General features: G+C 36.5%; 1 protein-coding gene and 1 long non-coding RNA gene across 14 annotated transcripts in view; one reads left to right on the top strand and one right to left on the bottom strand.

The window, feature by feature from the left end:
• Positions 1-11307, top strand: part of GULP1 (GULP PTB domain containing engulfment adaptor 1) — a 254676-nt gene extending 243369 nt beyond the window's left edge. For all 13 annotated transcript variants that reach the window (XM_032354133.1, XM_032354123.1, XM_032354130.1 and 10 more), the window contains 2 exons: positions 3137-3231; positions 9347-11307. In XM_032354133.1, the coding sequence (XP_032210024.1) occupies positions 3137-3231; positions 9347-9418 (167 nt within the window). In that variant the 3' untranslated portion in view covers positions 9419-11307. The remainder of the gene's footprint in view (positions 1-3136; positions 3232-9346) is intronic.
• LOC116596925 lies at positions 437-11683 on the bottom strand. The gene is made up of 3 exons (XR_004288363.1): positions 11563-11683; positions 7492-7497; positions 437-446 (listed from the first exon to the last, which is right to left on the bottom strand). It is a non-coding gene; the product is annotated as an uncharacterized LOC116596925 (long non-coding RNA).
• Positions 11684-15074: the final 3391 nt, after the last annotated feature.

Here is a 15074-nt window from a genome sequence, read left to right on the forward strand (position 1 = left end):
TTCATTGTGCCAGATCAGCTAATCATATTTAACTTTATAATTCAGAGTATCTACTGATGGCATCACTTAGCATTTGAAACTTTTATGAAAAATGATATTTTAGTATAGGGTTATTTATTTCGATATAAAGCATTTAATCATATATTATTTTATTTGGGTTACACTTTTAAATATTTTAATGGTTAAAGACAACTTGGTGGTAATTATTTTAATGTTTTGACATGCTTAGTAGAGCTCAGTTTAAATTTTTCATTATCGTTTAAAAAAACAATAATTATTTGTTATAGAGTATATGAATATTCTTAAATGTATAAAAGAGATATGAATTCCATGACTTGTTTATTAATCCCATGGAAGTGTTCTCTCTGGATATCTGTAATACTATGCACACCATTGCTTCTCTGCTTTACCTTCTGCACATTTGGAAGGAACATAAGACTCTCTTCCTGGTGAATTAGAAAACATCCAACAGATGCTCATTTTCAATGTCGTGATTGTATTTTGATCTGTGCCCCAGAAACGTGAAGAATAGCTCCCGATGGCTGTGCTCAGTCATTACGTCCAAAGGGAAACTGAAGAAAAGAGAGTTTTACATACTGTGCTTTATTGCATTCTCTCTGGTTCACATTAAGAGGTTTTCGATATAACTCTGAAGTTTTAGCTTGGGCTTAAAATATGTCAGGGTCTTTATTTGTTTCCCTCTGTGGGACTTACCAAAATATATTACACATGTTAGATCTTCAGTAAATTTTACAGAATTAATTTGTAAATGCAAAGTAGTAACATTAGTAACTTTAAAAATCAGTCTACAAAAATATGTCTATACTTTTACGTAAATTGAAATATATAAATTCCTGTGAATATATTTTCTGCCAATGCAAATATTTTTTCAGGAAATAATCTATAATATATATGCCATAGTATATTTTTAGCAAATGTTTCCAATATCCTGATACAATATCCTGATGTAATGGGGGCATTTCTTTGTCTTCATGAGTGTCCCACATCTCTTGCTTTACTGTTTTTTAATTCCTTGGACGACCACCAGTTTACTCATTCATTATTTAGTCCAAAGGGCATTTGTATAGCGTGTGTGCTAGACCTGGGTTACAGTCTGGAATTTGAAATATAAATTACAGAGATGTACTACAAAAGAGGATTTTAATCAAAGTCAAAATACAAATTGAGAAGAGCGAATAGATTTGAAAATATTTAGAAGGAATAGTGTTATCAGGATGGCGATTGAGAGTTCATGATCAATGATGATTCAGGATTTTAGACTGAATGTTGTTAACAGGGAAAACTGGAAGTAGAAAAGATGAAAAATGCATTCTCTTTTAGAATTGATAAATCTGGTACGCCTTTGGAAAATCTGGGCAAATATGCGCCAGTGGTTTTAAGGAATTTTTTAATGAGAAACTGAAGTAACACCTTGCTGTATTTTTAAATATCTAATGATCCCGAGTGCCAAAATTTAACAAACATAATGAAAGATATGGATAGACACATAGGTAGATGGATAGGATTCTAGATGCCCCTATACCGTATCTACCTATCTTCATAGCAAATGCTGTAGGAAAAATGGTACAGACAGACTTATTTGATACCGAATTGCCACAAACCCTTTTAGTTTGTAAAAAACCATGCTGTCTGTGAAGCACTGTAAAGCCAAGCACAATGAGCCGAGACACACTGGAATGAAAATCTCTGCTCCTCTCCGTCAGCTGTACTTCCTTTTCATTACTTCCTTTCTTTCTGTTTGTTTATTTATTTACTTATTTATTTCATTACTTCATTTCTTTTCACAAGCATCTATCATGTGTACAACATTGTTGGTCGGGCTCGTGGTACAGTGGACACCCAGGCACTCTTCCAAAGGAAAGTTCCTTTGTTCTCCAAGTTCTGATTCATAGCCCGAGCCACATGAGACTGAGGAAAATAACAACAGTGATAACGACACCCATGCCCATATGCAATTCCTATTCGTATTTATATATAATATTTTTATATAAGGTGACAATAAATTCCCACTTGTTTAGGACAGTTGAGCTTTATACCTTTTGTCCTGGTGTAACTGTTGGTAGCATTCCTTTCAGAATTAAAAGTGTCTTTATTTGGATGATAAAGTATATGTCCCTCTTATTTATACAATATTTACCAGCACCAGGAACTTATAAAAAATATTTACTTATTTAATTCACGAATTTGGAAAAAGAATAGTTATCACTAAAAAGGCAAGAGTCTTTTATAATGAGGGTCAGAGATTAGAGGACATGGTAAAACTCAAGGAACATAAATATTACCTCTTACATAGCATTGACTTTTGAGGTTATAGTATTTCTTAATATATTCTAAATTCTCACACACCTATATAATTAAAAAAAAAATTGTGTCCATTAAGGCTGAGCTGGAAATTGACTCAGAAGAAAGGAATTTCATAATTTTTAAATTTTTAAATTGTTTTATCAATTACAAACATTGATTTTAACTTTGATACTTCTTTAGTATCTTAACCAAAAAAGTGAATACTTGAGAATATATGTTACAGAGAGGTTTTTGATATTCCATTATTGCTATTTTTAAGAAGAAACTTGTTTCTGGGGTAGGAGACGTTTTTAAAGAACCTGCCCCATTGTGTTGATTCAGGAAGGTGCTACAGTTTCTAGCGCATGAGACAATGTGTCTTAAATCTCCTCTGAGTGAGGCGGGGTTAAGGCCAGGATCTGTGAGCGAACGACTCGCCGGTCGGCCTCAGCCGTCGTGGCCCGGAGGCACCGGGACGTGGACCCGGGACGTCTCAGCGAGTGACGCGCTCACTGGGGACAATCTAAATTGCTCCAGAAAAAGCGCAGGCGCTGTCAGGTGGTCATTTCAGGTATTCGGGGAGTTTGACACGGAGAAGCCTTCGAGACGCAGAAACCTGTCCCGGTAACGATTGCTGCAACCGGGCGGTTCTGAATATGGTCCCGGAAGGCATCTTGGCTGCTTTGCTGGTGTCCGACTCGTCTGAGCTCGGGAAAGGCCCGCGGGGAGTGTGCGGGGTCGGCTGGTCGCGCGTCCTGCCTCGGGACCGCCCTGGCCCCGCTGCGCCTCCGGGCCACTCGCGGCCACTCACTGAGCTGTTCTCTGCTTGCAGAGCGGGACCTGTTCGGAGCAGAACCGTTTGACCCGTTTACCTGCGGAGCGGGGGATTTCCCTCCGGACATTCAGTCGAAGCTGGAGGAGATGCAGGTGACTATTCTCACGGGGGGCCCCCGAGGGCTTTCTTGGTCCTGAATCTGGGACGCAGGAAATGCTGGACACCAGCACGGCCCTTTCCTTGCTTGAACTTACTGGAAACAATTGCTTTGAAAATAGGAATATACATTTAGTCCTAAAAGTTTTCCTACACAGGCTAAGGATGGTTTTTTATTGTGTTTCGTCTTTAGTAGTGTGATTTACAATGGCAGAGAGGTGGTTCTTTTATTACACAGAAGTACATGGATTCTAATGGTTCATTACTTTGAAATCCAAAAATTACAGGGCAGCTGTCCTAGGTTTACAAGGTTTCCTCTCCGTTTTCCCAGTTATGGAGTTCAAGTTGGGGGTGGGTAGATGAAGGGCGATCTTTGTGACACTGAGGTAGGTGTCTTTGAAGACAAGCGCGGTAGCCGTGGTTCATAACCCATGGGCCCTGTTCAGGGGGACGGGCACCGGTGACACCTTCTTCAGCAGTGTCGTCCAGTTGCGTCTTCGCTTCTCTCTCCCTCTTCTGTTTTCCAGTCTTACTTGTACTGGGAGTTTGAAGATACTGGTTTTAAAAGCTTTTTACAGTGGGCCCTGATCAATAAGTCATCTTAAAAGCACCAGAAAAAAACCTTCTCTTTATATTTGCCCTTTACATGTTCGTGAAATTATTATATCCTATTTTTATCAAAAAGACTATTTATATGGTAGAATGTAGGCAAAGACCCTTTATAGGAAGCTGATTGAGAAGAAGCAGTGGGGAGAAGGAGTCATTCCTGTTTATTAGGTGGTTCATTCTCTGTGCTCCGTTTCCCGGACGAAACAAGTGACGGTGATTTCTGACTTTCTAACACTGGTGAGACACCCCTTCCCAGAAAGCTAATATAAACACCCTTCCATTCCTTTTGGACCAGGGCTATGATGCAGTCGTCTTTTTTTCTAGGTATTATGTGAATGTCCTTATTGTTCTGGATACTATAATGCGTGCATCTTAAGTGTTGAATAACATATGCCTTAAGATTTCAAAGAATATGTTAAAACAGCATTTCTCAAGTTGGGTGATGGATAATTTTCTTTTACATGAAAAAGTTACTTTAAATGCTTTACATTGACTTAAATTGTAACATTTCTTAAATATTTACCAGAAAAGTTATAAATAATTTATCCTCACAGCTTCTATTCAACTATTAATTCAAAAATTATAAATTAAATAAAAGCAAAATTACAACACCTACTAAAATTCAAATTAAGAACTTTAGCAGGATGGGTGATGTCAAACTTCTGTTGATTTCAGCAGGTACCCGGTTTGTTGGTACAATTCTTCTCCCTCTTTTCCGTATTTAGATACTATAAAACTTCCACTCAGATAGTGCATGAATATTTAGCAAGAATACTTTATTTATTTCACATGAAATCAATCCCTTTCCTTTTTCATTAGTTTTACCAATTAGGTTTGTGCTACTGGAGACTAATGCTTTTATAAGAACAAACAGAAACATGGGCACGGATCTGGTGCCGTTTGTCCTCAAGCACTATGCAGATCACAAAGAGTACTTTTCTATTAATGTTTTTTTTTTAGTTTTCACAAGACTGAAAACATTTCAAAAGATTTTTTTAAAAAAACCTACATCTGCATATTTTTGTAGGAACTAACTTTGAGAGATGCTATTATGGAATGATTTAGTGATGTGTTAGTTAATAATGTTAAGCTGTGGTATTTTTGCTTCTGTTTTTGTTTTTGCCACTTCTAATATTTTCTTAATGTCTTTTTTATTCTTTTTTGCTTTCATGGTGGGTAGCGCCAGAGATGGTTGGTATATTATTTTCATAATAATTTTAAACAACTTATAACTTCGTAAAGCTAAAACCTTAATATTTGCATGCTTTACTTAATAAACATTCAAATAGCAGTTTCATATGGATGTTTCTGATTGTTGTGTGTAAAGAGGTTTTATAACCCGTATTTTAAAGTTGTTTTTTCAGTGGTGTAGTCTCTATTGCATTGTTCACCTCATTGCTTTGTCTGATTTTGTTTTTCTTTGTTTTGTTTTTAGTTCAAGATTTACTTGCAAGGTCACTTTAACTAAAGTAAAATAATATTTTCTTCATCTAAAGTCCGTGACCACTTTTGTTATTAATCTTGTTAGCCTAATTAAGCTAATGCACATATTTGGCTACTATGTTTATCTTTGTATACAATGTAAAAACAGTTATAGTACAGTGGGTTGTAGGAATAATATTGAGTTAATGAGCCTAATGAGATATTTGGGTTTTCTCTTTCACTTAGAGGAAGTTATAAAAGTATCTTGTGCATGTCAGGATTTAAGCAGAAATATAAAGTCATATTTTATTATAAACTGTTCGAAAATTAAATATTTATTTGAAATCAATAATGTGGTTATTTAATTTGACATAATTTAAACTTCCTGGTACATGTCACTGACAGGCAAGTCAGCAGAGTAGTATTGACAGCCCAGAAGTATACCTTCTGAGTTATAATAATTTAATACATTTAAAAAGGAGCATGGCAAGAAGGATGAAAGAATTTTGCATAAAGGGGTGTTAAGTCAGCTGGTTAATACTTTGGTAGAAGATCAGTGCACAGCTGTAACTTAAATATCCATGTAAATTTCAGAAAGAGTAGTCAGTTTAAAATGTTTGAAATACAATTGAATATTTATCAGACTTTTGAATTGGGAAGTAATTTCTATAAGGAAAAGAAAAATATGTAGTTTTATAGCATCTGTAGTTTTTTTGTCATTTTTTCCTTTTCTCTTTAACAATATATAAATCTATCACATATACATAATTAAAGTAAGCAGACAAGTAATTAGAAAACTTAACAATCAGATAAATTTTAAAAAACCAGCAGCTCACAAAAGAGCACAAGTTGCTAATATGCATGTGGACATGTTCAATCTAACCAAAGAAAATCTACAAATTAAATACAAAAGAACTAGAAATGCTATTTTAATCAAGCAAAATAAACATTTTATTTAAATTTTTTTAATTTATTTTACTTATTTATTTTATTTTCTTCCCCAGTGCAAGTGAAAGTGTGATGAGAGAAGCCCGCTAACTCATTGCTGGGCCAGGGTCAGTTGATAGCATCCCAATGGAGAGTAATTATTAGTAAAACTTACTTTTTTTTTTTTGAGATCAGAAACTCCAATGCAATCTATTCAGAGAAGAAAATGGCTATAAATGGGGAAATTTTCTGTGGGAAAAAGGTTCTAGTTAACTTTATTCATAATTATAAAATACCCAAAACAGTTAAATCACATTAAAAATAATAGATTGGTGACTGCCAGAGGGAAGAGAAGTAAAGAGTATATTCAGAGGCACAAACTTCCAGTTACAAAGTAAATAAATGACAAGGATGAAAAGTATAGGGAATATAGTCAATGATATTAGGATAACTTTTTATGGTGACAGGTGGTAACTACACTTACTGGGGGGACATACCATAATGTATATAAATATTGAGTCATTATGTTATACACCCAAAACTAATATAATATTGTATATCAACTATACTTGAATTTTTAAAAAATTAATAGATTATGTAATCATTAGATTAGTTTTATGGGGACCCAATAGGGAATATTTGTTCCATTAAGTTTTAAAAAGAATATAGAAAATTATATATGTGATACATTAAAATACATAAGAAATTTATGTATAATATATGGTTGTTATATTAATATTAAAATTGTTGAAAAAAACCCTAGAGATAGAAAAAAAGGAGACTCAAAGGACATCCTCAACATGTGAACATTCTTCCAGAAGACTGACTTTTCCTTCCTTAACACGTTTTTCTCCCTATTTCAAAATATGGCAGTGCAATGGGGCAACATACTTCATTAAAAAAGCATATTATTAGTACTTTGTTAACAATAAAGTTATATTTCGCATGATACTAGTTTACAATAATTTCTTTCACTATGTAAGTTAAAGAAAGCTTCATTTTCATCCAGAGTTTTGAAATTCAAGATGTGGAAACCTAAGAAAGACTCACTGATCATTAAGTCATGATTTACTAAATGAGAGCTAAGAGCAAAGGTTAGAAACTGTGTGGGAAATTTTATCTTAGGAGTAAAGAAAACAAGAGAGAGATAATATTATGTGTCTATTAATAGGGATAATTAAATTAATCAAAGGGGACTCCAAAGAGATCCTTATAAAATCACTATGGAGGAAAAAAAAATCACTATGGAGATATTCTTGCAAATGATTTACAGTTTTTTTAATTGTTGAAATAGTGACCGATCCCTATTTCACTATGATTGCTATTCTGCCATTGAAACACAAACCACACTGATAGTGTTTTCAGTTGAAATGATTGTGGTTTCATTTCAGAGTGAGATGAGAAAATTTTTAAACACCGTATCAAAGCTTTCCAAGTCAATATATAGCCTATCTATCTATCTACTGTGCCAGAAGATGACATAATACACAGATCTTCACATATCCAAATAAAATATTTATACAAAACAGTTAATTTGCACTATCTTTAGCTCTAAGTATTGACTTCTCTAAGTACTTGGCAGCAGTTTAAAATAATATGCATAGATATGACAAAATATTTCTTCTGGTGATAAGAACAGGCTTTTAAAAAAGTAAAGGTAAGTACTCTGACTTTTACTCATCGGGCTCTAATTTGTATTCTAAGTTCTGGGAAGAAGTTCTGAAGAGCCTTTGCGGTGGGACATGGCCCCAGGGTCTTCCCGCTGTAGGTGTAGCGAGGAGCGCGTTGACAGCGAACCAGGCATGGCTTGTAGTGTCATATTTTCTCCCTCTCTGCGATCATGTTGACACTGGATTTGTGATAAGGACGTTAGATACCTGTTGCAAACTGAAGTGATTTGGAGGAAGGCAAAGGGATTCACAACTGGCTAACACACGAGTAGGTATAGTCGGATGGAATAAAATGCAAAGGACAGAGGACCACAGCCTCCTCTCAGGGACATTTTACTTCCGGCAGGAGTAGGCTGTTCACTCTTTGCTCACCTGTAATGTGTCCCCTGGCCGGCCCTCACCATACACGACCTCCCTGAACAAAATTTCAGTTCCATCAGTGAGAGAGAGACGTTTAGGATGAATGTAGGAGCCACAGTGCTTCCACAAGGAGACCCAGCATGTGGCCCCCAGATCCCCCATGGCTGTGAGCCTAATGCCTGCATTAGGGACAGGGGAGGGGAGGGAGGGGTGCTAAGGCTGGAGAGACCCTCACCTGACGCAAAAAGAAAGACAGCTCAGAGAGCCCCTCACCTGACCAAAAAGAAAGACAGCTCAGAGTAGAGCACAAACTTTTTTCCACCAGCTCTTAACTTGAAGTCTTCGGCGCTTGTGATGAGCACTGGGTGTTGAATAACCAGGTCCCCCCCGGGGAAACGAATGCAGCACGGGGCCTTATTAACTCACTGGAACTGAAACAAAAACTTGGAGGGAAAAGAAATCTTAAGAGGAAAAGCTTGTGAGCTTGCTCTCAATAAACCAGGGCAACTTAACTTCCGGAAACATCTAAACCTTGCAAGGGGGAGTGGGGCTCAACCTTACAGCTGCAAGCAACAGCGGGGCCAGTAGGGGAAGCCTTCTCTGTGGCCAAGTGCTCTGAAATTCTGTGTTCCCCATGGGAAGTGGCATCGGGTTCACTGTTGGGAGTTTTACCCAGGCCTTAGACAGGGCTGACCAGGAAGAGAAGGCAAAGACCCGCGGGCTTTCGAACTTTTCATCACATCTGAGTTCTCGCTGTCTTAGTTACACGTAACTGGATATTAGCCCTGAAAGCCAGGAGAGGAGATAGAAACTATGGTAGAATGGCAGAATAGACTTCACTGAAAAAGAAACATTTAGGTCTTGAAACCACGTAATTCCCTATATTTCTGTTTTCTTTTGTCTTTTGGGCATGCTAACTTCATACATTCATATTTAAAATGCCTGAGACACACACTGAGAAAAATTGGACAAGCCAGGATTTGCCGTATTATTCCTCAGCTGATGAGAACGTGGAGATTTTAACTACTGTTCAGTCTTCTTATTTTATGAATACCGTCATTATTATTGTCTTTATTATTGTCATGAGCATTTCTTATTTTAATGATTTTACTCTGTTTTACAGGAGGGGTTCAAAATGGGACTAACTCTTGAAGGCACAGTATTTTGTCTCGACCCATTAGACAGCAGGTGCTGATGTCAAGAACAAGAAATCCAGATTTGTGTTAAATTTGTTTTATATGCATATAGATCATTCCTTAGTACCATATGACAGGTAGTGTCTGTGTGCCAATATGTTTTTGAAGATCTTCACTTTTTGCAAATTATTTTAGTAAAATGTCTTCCACTATTGATCTATAACGTTTATTTTAAAAATAAGTCACTGTAAAGTAAATCATACTTTCATGTTCCTTTCTGTGTCTCTTGTAGATGAATTCAGAATCAAAGAACAAATTATCCAAATATCTGCCTTGTGTCTGAGTTCTAAATAATTAGCATCTTGAAATCTGTGTTCATTTTCCAGGCTGCTACTTTATTATTCATTCCCCAAAGCCATACCTTGATGATACCTTTCAGTCTTGAGGAGATATACCAATGCTAAACTTAGTATATTCTGTATTCAGACCAGTAAGCATGTTACCATGCATTAGACAGGTGTTATTTTATGTATTAGATGTTGTTCATATCATCGGCAAAATGTAAACTTTGAATATAATGCCGCCAGGTCATTTTTAGCAGGTAAAATAGCAAAAATATAATTTCCAATAATAATTAAGCCAAATAATTATTTATTAGTAAAAGCAAAGTAATAATGTTAGCTACTACAGTCAGTCATACTCTAAATCTTTTATTTATTTCATAAGTAAGGATAATAGTAAAAGCCAAAAATTTGCTCATTACAAATACACTTAAGATTTAATTTCTAAAGAGATATGTTACATTGCTAAACATCTAAACATCATCTGATCTAATATTTTCTTTAAAAAATGGAATGTCGGTTGTCTACAGTTGCAAAATCTATTACCCACATTTACTTTACCAAATATATTTTTCTTACTGAATATTATTCTCATATTTTCTTCTTTGATAAACATATTCTCACCAGATTTTATTTTGTGACGCCCCTTTAGTTTTGGTACTTTAAAATCTCTAACAATTATTCTTTATGAATCAACAGTATTATTTAGCAACTTTAATTCGTATTTGTTTCTGTTGAAGTCAGAATTTCATTTTTTACAAAAATCAAGTGGCTTCTCAGTTTGGGTTAACATGAACAATGAAATTTTCTTTCATAATATGCTGATGAACTCTGACCTGTTAAAATGTTAATTTTCTATATCTTTGCCTATCATGTAACAGATTTTAATTGGTATTCAGTACAAGAAGGATTTATAGTTAAAATTTATAATTTGGTTCATTGCATCATAAGAAAAACAGATTAAATTAATAAAAATGTGAGCTTAGATTAGGGATATATCTCAAAAATAGATTTTTTTCTTTTACTCCTGGGAAATTTTGTCAAGTGCTAAGGGTACATATTCACTAGGAAAAGAAATTATAAAATGCTTATGCAATGTTATATTTGTATGTATCTTCATAATGTTCTATGGTAGACATAAGCCTTCTTACTTGTTTCTGTATTGGCTAAGTTGTACCTTAGTTAGAGCTTAGCATATGTTTCATAAAGGAGAATCTTTATAATTTTGTTTGTCATATAGTATTTTGGAATTTGTATAATGAGGATGTTTAGAAGCCATATTAGTGGCTTTTTTTAACAGATAGAATTTGTATTTTTATTGTACTTCAAAAGCTTTATGTAATAGGTATATATTTAGTGGCCATTTATTACCAATGGTAACACCATAGAGTACTAAGATGGAATTTGCACACTTAAGATACGTTACCTTACCATTTTTAATGGTAATCAGTTCTGCTGCTGGCATGACTAAATAGTACACAATTGGTTATTAATTATGAACGTTCATTTCTCCAGTCCATTTTTATGAAGATCTGGTTGAAAATTGTATTTCTATGTAAACTCAATGATATGTTTGATTTTGCTGAGAATAAATGATTTTAAATAAATAATTGTATATTTACTTATTAAGTAATCTCTGGTTAGGGGCGCCTGGGTGGCTCAGTTGGTTGAGCGACTGCCTTCGGCTCAGGTCATGATCCCGGCGTCCCGGATCGAGTCCCGCATCGGGCTCCCAGCTCACGGGGAGTCCGCTGCTCCCTCTGACCTTCTCGCCTCTCATGCTCTCTCTCACTGTCTCTCTCTCAAATACATAAATAAAAATTAAAAAAAGAAATCTCTGGTTAAGTTAGAAACATTCTGACCTGCTCCGTTCCGACCTGGGCCGGTTCACCCCTCCTTAGGCAACCTGGTGGTCCCCCGCTCCCGGGAGGTCACCGTATCGATGCGGAACTTAGTGGGACACCGATCGGCACCGCGCACCCCAGCGCACAGCCCCCGGGCGCCGGCGACCCTCCTGCGCGGCCTCCCCAGGAGCCGGGCCGCCGCGCCGGCCGCCTAGAGACGTTCTGGGGCTGATTGTCATGACGAAGGGTCTGGGTCATCCAGTGAGGCCCGAGAGCGAAGCGAAAGGGAGGAAGAGGAGGAGAAGAATCAATGAGCTTTCCTTTTCGCTTCCTTTCTCGCAGCCCGCGCACATTTAGCTGTACAAGCAAGTACCGCTCGGTTGTGCAACGGCGACCTCAGCTCTGCGGGGAGGGGCGTCCTAACTCGGTTCCTTTCGCTGCAAGTGTCTGGTGCAAGGACTGCGTTGCGTAAGCATCTCTTCAAAACTGAGAGCCTTCTCGGCCTAGTGATAATAGAAACGGTTTCTTGGTAGATAGTCTTGATGAGGTGGACTTGATAATAAGATCTGAGCCGTGGCTTACTGGAATATCTTGAAAATTTGAAAACAAAATATTATTAAAGACACACAGGACTCACATGTACGTTCTTTGCACATCAAGGAACAACTCATCAACCCATTCAGTAAAGCTCATTTATTACGCACTTTATGTGATAACGTATCGTATGTGGGCTAGAGAACACCTAGTAACTGACTAGATTTAAGTTTGCTTACTTAATTAACAGGTAAACTGAAGATGACCAGGTTCCTGCCTTCAGTTAGCTCAGTGTCATAAAGGAAAAGTAAGGCACAGTATGAATTGATCGGTGAAAACCAGTATGTTCTAAAGGACCGTGTGAATCAAAAACTTCTCAGAAGACATTTATATTTAATTATGTTTAAATGTGGGTACCTAGTACTGGCTAGTGTCTACAGTGTTGGATATCCGCTGTGAAACTATCAAGACAGTCCAATGGCAATAATTTTTTCTTATTTCTTTTATTTGGGATCTGAATTTTTAAAAAAAAATTTTGGTCACATTATGGGAATTTATTTTTCAGATAGAATTTCTGATAGATTTTGCATTGTTGCGTTTCTGAATGTTTCTTTTTTTTTAACTCTTTTTGATGTTACTTAACCGTGAAAAAAAACTAGCTGCTGATATTTTTCTGTTCCAGTGTTTCCATATATATAGTTCCAAATTCAATATTTATTCATGATTTTGGATTTCAACCTCTGTTAAACTAGTTGGAGAATCTTGGACTCAATTTTGACAACTAAATCTCAGACTCCACCTAAACTACACCCTTTCTAAGTGGCTAGCACCCTGAGGAGACGGGCGTGCCTCGTATTGTGCTTCGTATTGTGCCTCGTATTGTGCTCAGATCCCCGTATCTCCTGCAGGAAGAGCCTAACTTGTGTCGTCTCCTTCCTAGATGAGCTCAGATAAATTTTTCAAGAACCTCCTCCGTCAGTGTCCATCTCATAAATGGGACAAAATCTTAGCTCTTCAATACTTGTTCCTTGTCTTTTGTTTTTTTTTTTAAGATTTTACTTATTTATTTGACAGAAAGAGCGCACAAGTGGGGGTGGGTGGAAGAGGAAGAAGCCAGCCTTGCTGCTGAGCCTGGAGCCCTCCTTGGTCCATGTCTTGATCTGCTGTTAAGGACAAAATGTGACCCACTTCTAGAAACCCCTCATAAAACTTATTTTCTCTGGATTCATCCAAAGTGGATTTCCTTACTCTAATAAGGAGACCACCTAAAATAACTTGGTCTTCTAAGTCCTTTCAAATAAATTTTTATGAAATATGGATATTATTTAAATAGCAGAAGACATTACGCTTCTCTGGATTCATTTCCTTCCATTTCTGTTCATGGGTTCTAAGACACAGTACTTCCCGAACCGCACTTAAGTAATATGAAAAACATGGCATACTTAAGAAGTTGAGTTTAAAGTCTCATTTCAAAATTTTCTGACATTACATAATAAATGGAAATACTGGAATTTCTATATCATTAACATTGGGTTTCATGTCAGTTAATAGGACCACCATTGGGGTGCCTGGGTGGCTCTGTCAGTGGGTTAAGCATCTGCCTTCGGCTCAGGTCATGATCCCCGGGTCTTGAGATCCAACCCTCATCGGGCTCCCTGCTCTAGGGGAAGCCTGCTTCTCCCTCACCCACCCTCCCACTGCTTGTGTTCCCTGTCTTGCTGTGTCTCTTTCTGTCAAATAAATAAAAATCTAAAAAAAAAAATAGTACCACCATAACTATATGACAAAAAATTTGGAAAAATTTACTTTATTTCCCTTACCCTCATTTTTGGCATTCGTTCAGATGCGTAGTCAACATTCATTGAGTCAGACTTTTCCAGTTTACATGCAAGTCTATCTATAGGCACCTTGAACTATGCATTAAGGCTTTTAAGTAGTGCTGTTTTCATTAAAGGAAACCTGGCTAGAAGCTGTAGGAGTCACCTTTGTAAAAGGATTCTACAGTACCCAGTGGACCTAATTAAGTAATTTATTATAGGACATTCTGATATCCCATAGCATTTTCTTGATAATTTGTCCTTTACTGAATTATTAATAGATTTTGCAAAAATATATAAAATACTGTCTTGGAAAATCTTTTAAAAATATTTTAATAAAGTTTTTTTTTAAAACTTCTCTATTTATTCTCCAAAAGTCTTGAAGAAAAGTTTGCTTTGACATTTTTATATCCTTCGGTGCCAAGCACAACATTTTGTCCATAATCACTCAGTAAAGGTTGAATACTTCTTTAGCAACATGCTTCTTGCTAATGATGTGAGCTAAAACTTCTTAAGCTCTCCAGGAGAGAAAAGAACCATATGCCTTCCAAGTAAATGTTAGAAGATAATACTTTGTTCTCTCTGATGAAAACTTCACTATGATTTTAACTTTTATCTCACTGCAGCAATAATTTGCTGAATAAAGATCTTGGCCATTCTCTGAGATGATCTACAACCACTATAGAATCATAAACCAAGGAATTCTGGCCCAACCGAGTGAGGGAAAACCAATGATTACAGCGTTTTCAAAGAGGCTGTGAAGATTTAACAATGAACATTCTATAACTGAGAGATGTTCCTTATACTGAAGGGAATGGAGAACTGTAGTTGCTGAGTGTGTGTGTTAACTCCTACTGTACCTTTCCTTGAATCCCATATTATTGTCACACAGTTTTCATTAGTTTTAAATATTTTTAAGCTCATTTACTTGTCCTTAATTTTTATTGTCCTCTTACTTCAAATGACATTTCACAAGGGCATGTTGGGGCCCTTCCCAGTTGACTACTCCCTCCTCTCTGTCTGGCTAGGCTGCTGTGTTCTAGTCTGTTCCAAAGGTCACTTGTTCCAGTTGAAATAGCTGTCTGGATGGCCTGGAAATAATCCAGAGACTGGTTCTTTCCTGCAAAGAAAGCAAAGAAAGATGTTTGTTTCTTGGCTACATTTTGAAAGGAAAAAATA

Source organism: Mustela erminea, chromosome 8, assembly GCF_009829155.1.
Source record: "Mustela erminea isolate mMusErm1 chromosome 8, mMusErm1.Pri, whole genome shotgun sequence".
Lineage (NCBI taxonomy): Eukaryota > Metazoa > Chordata > Mammalia > Carnivora > Mustelidae > Mustela > Mustela erminea.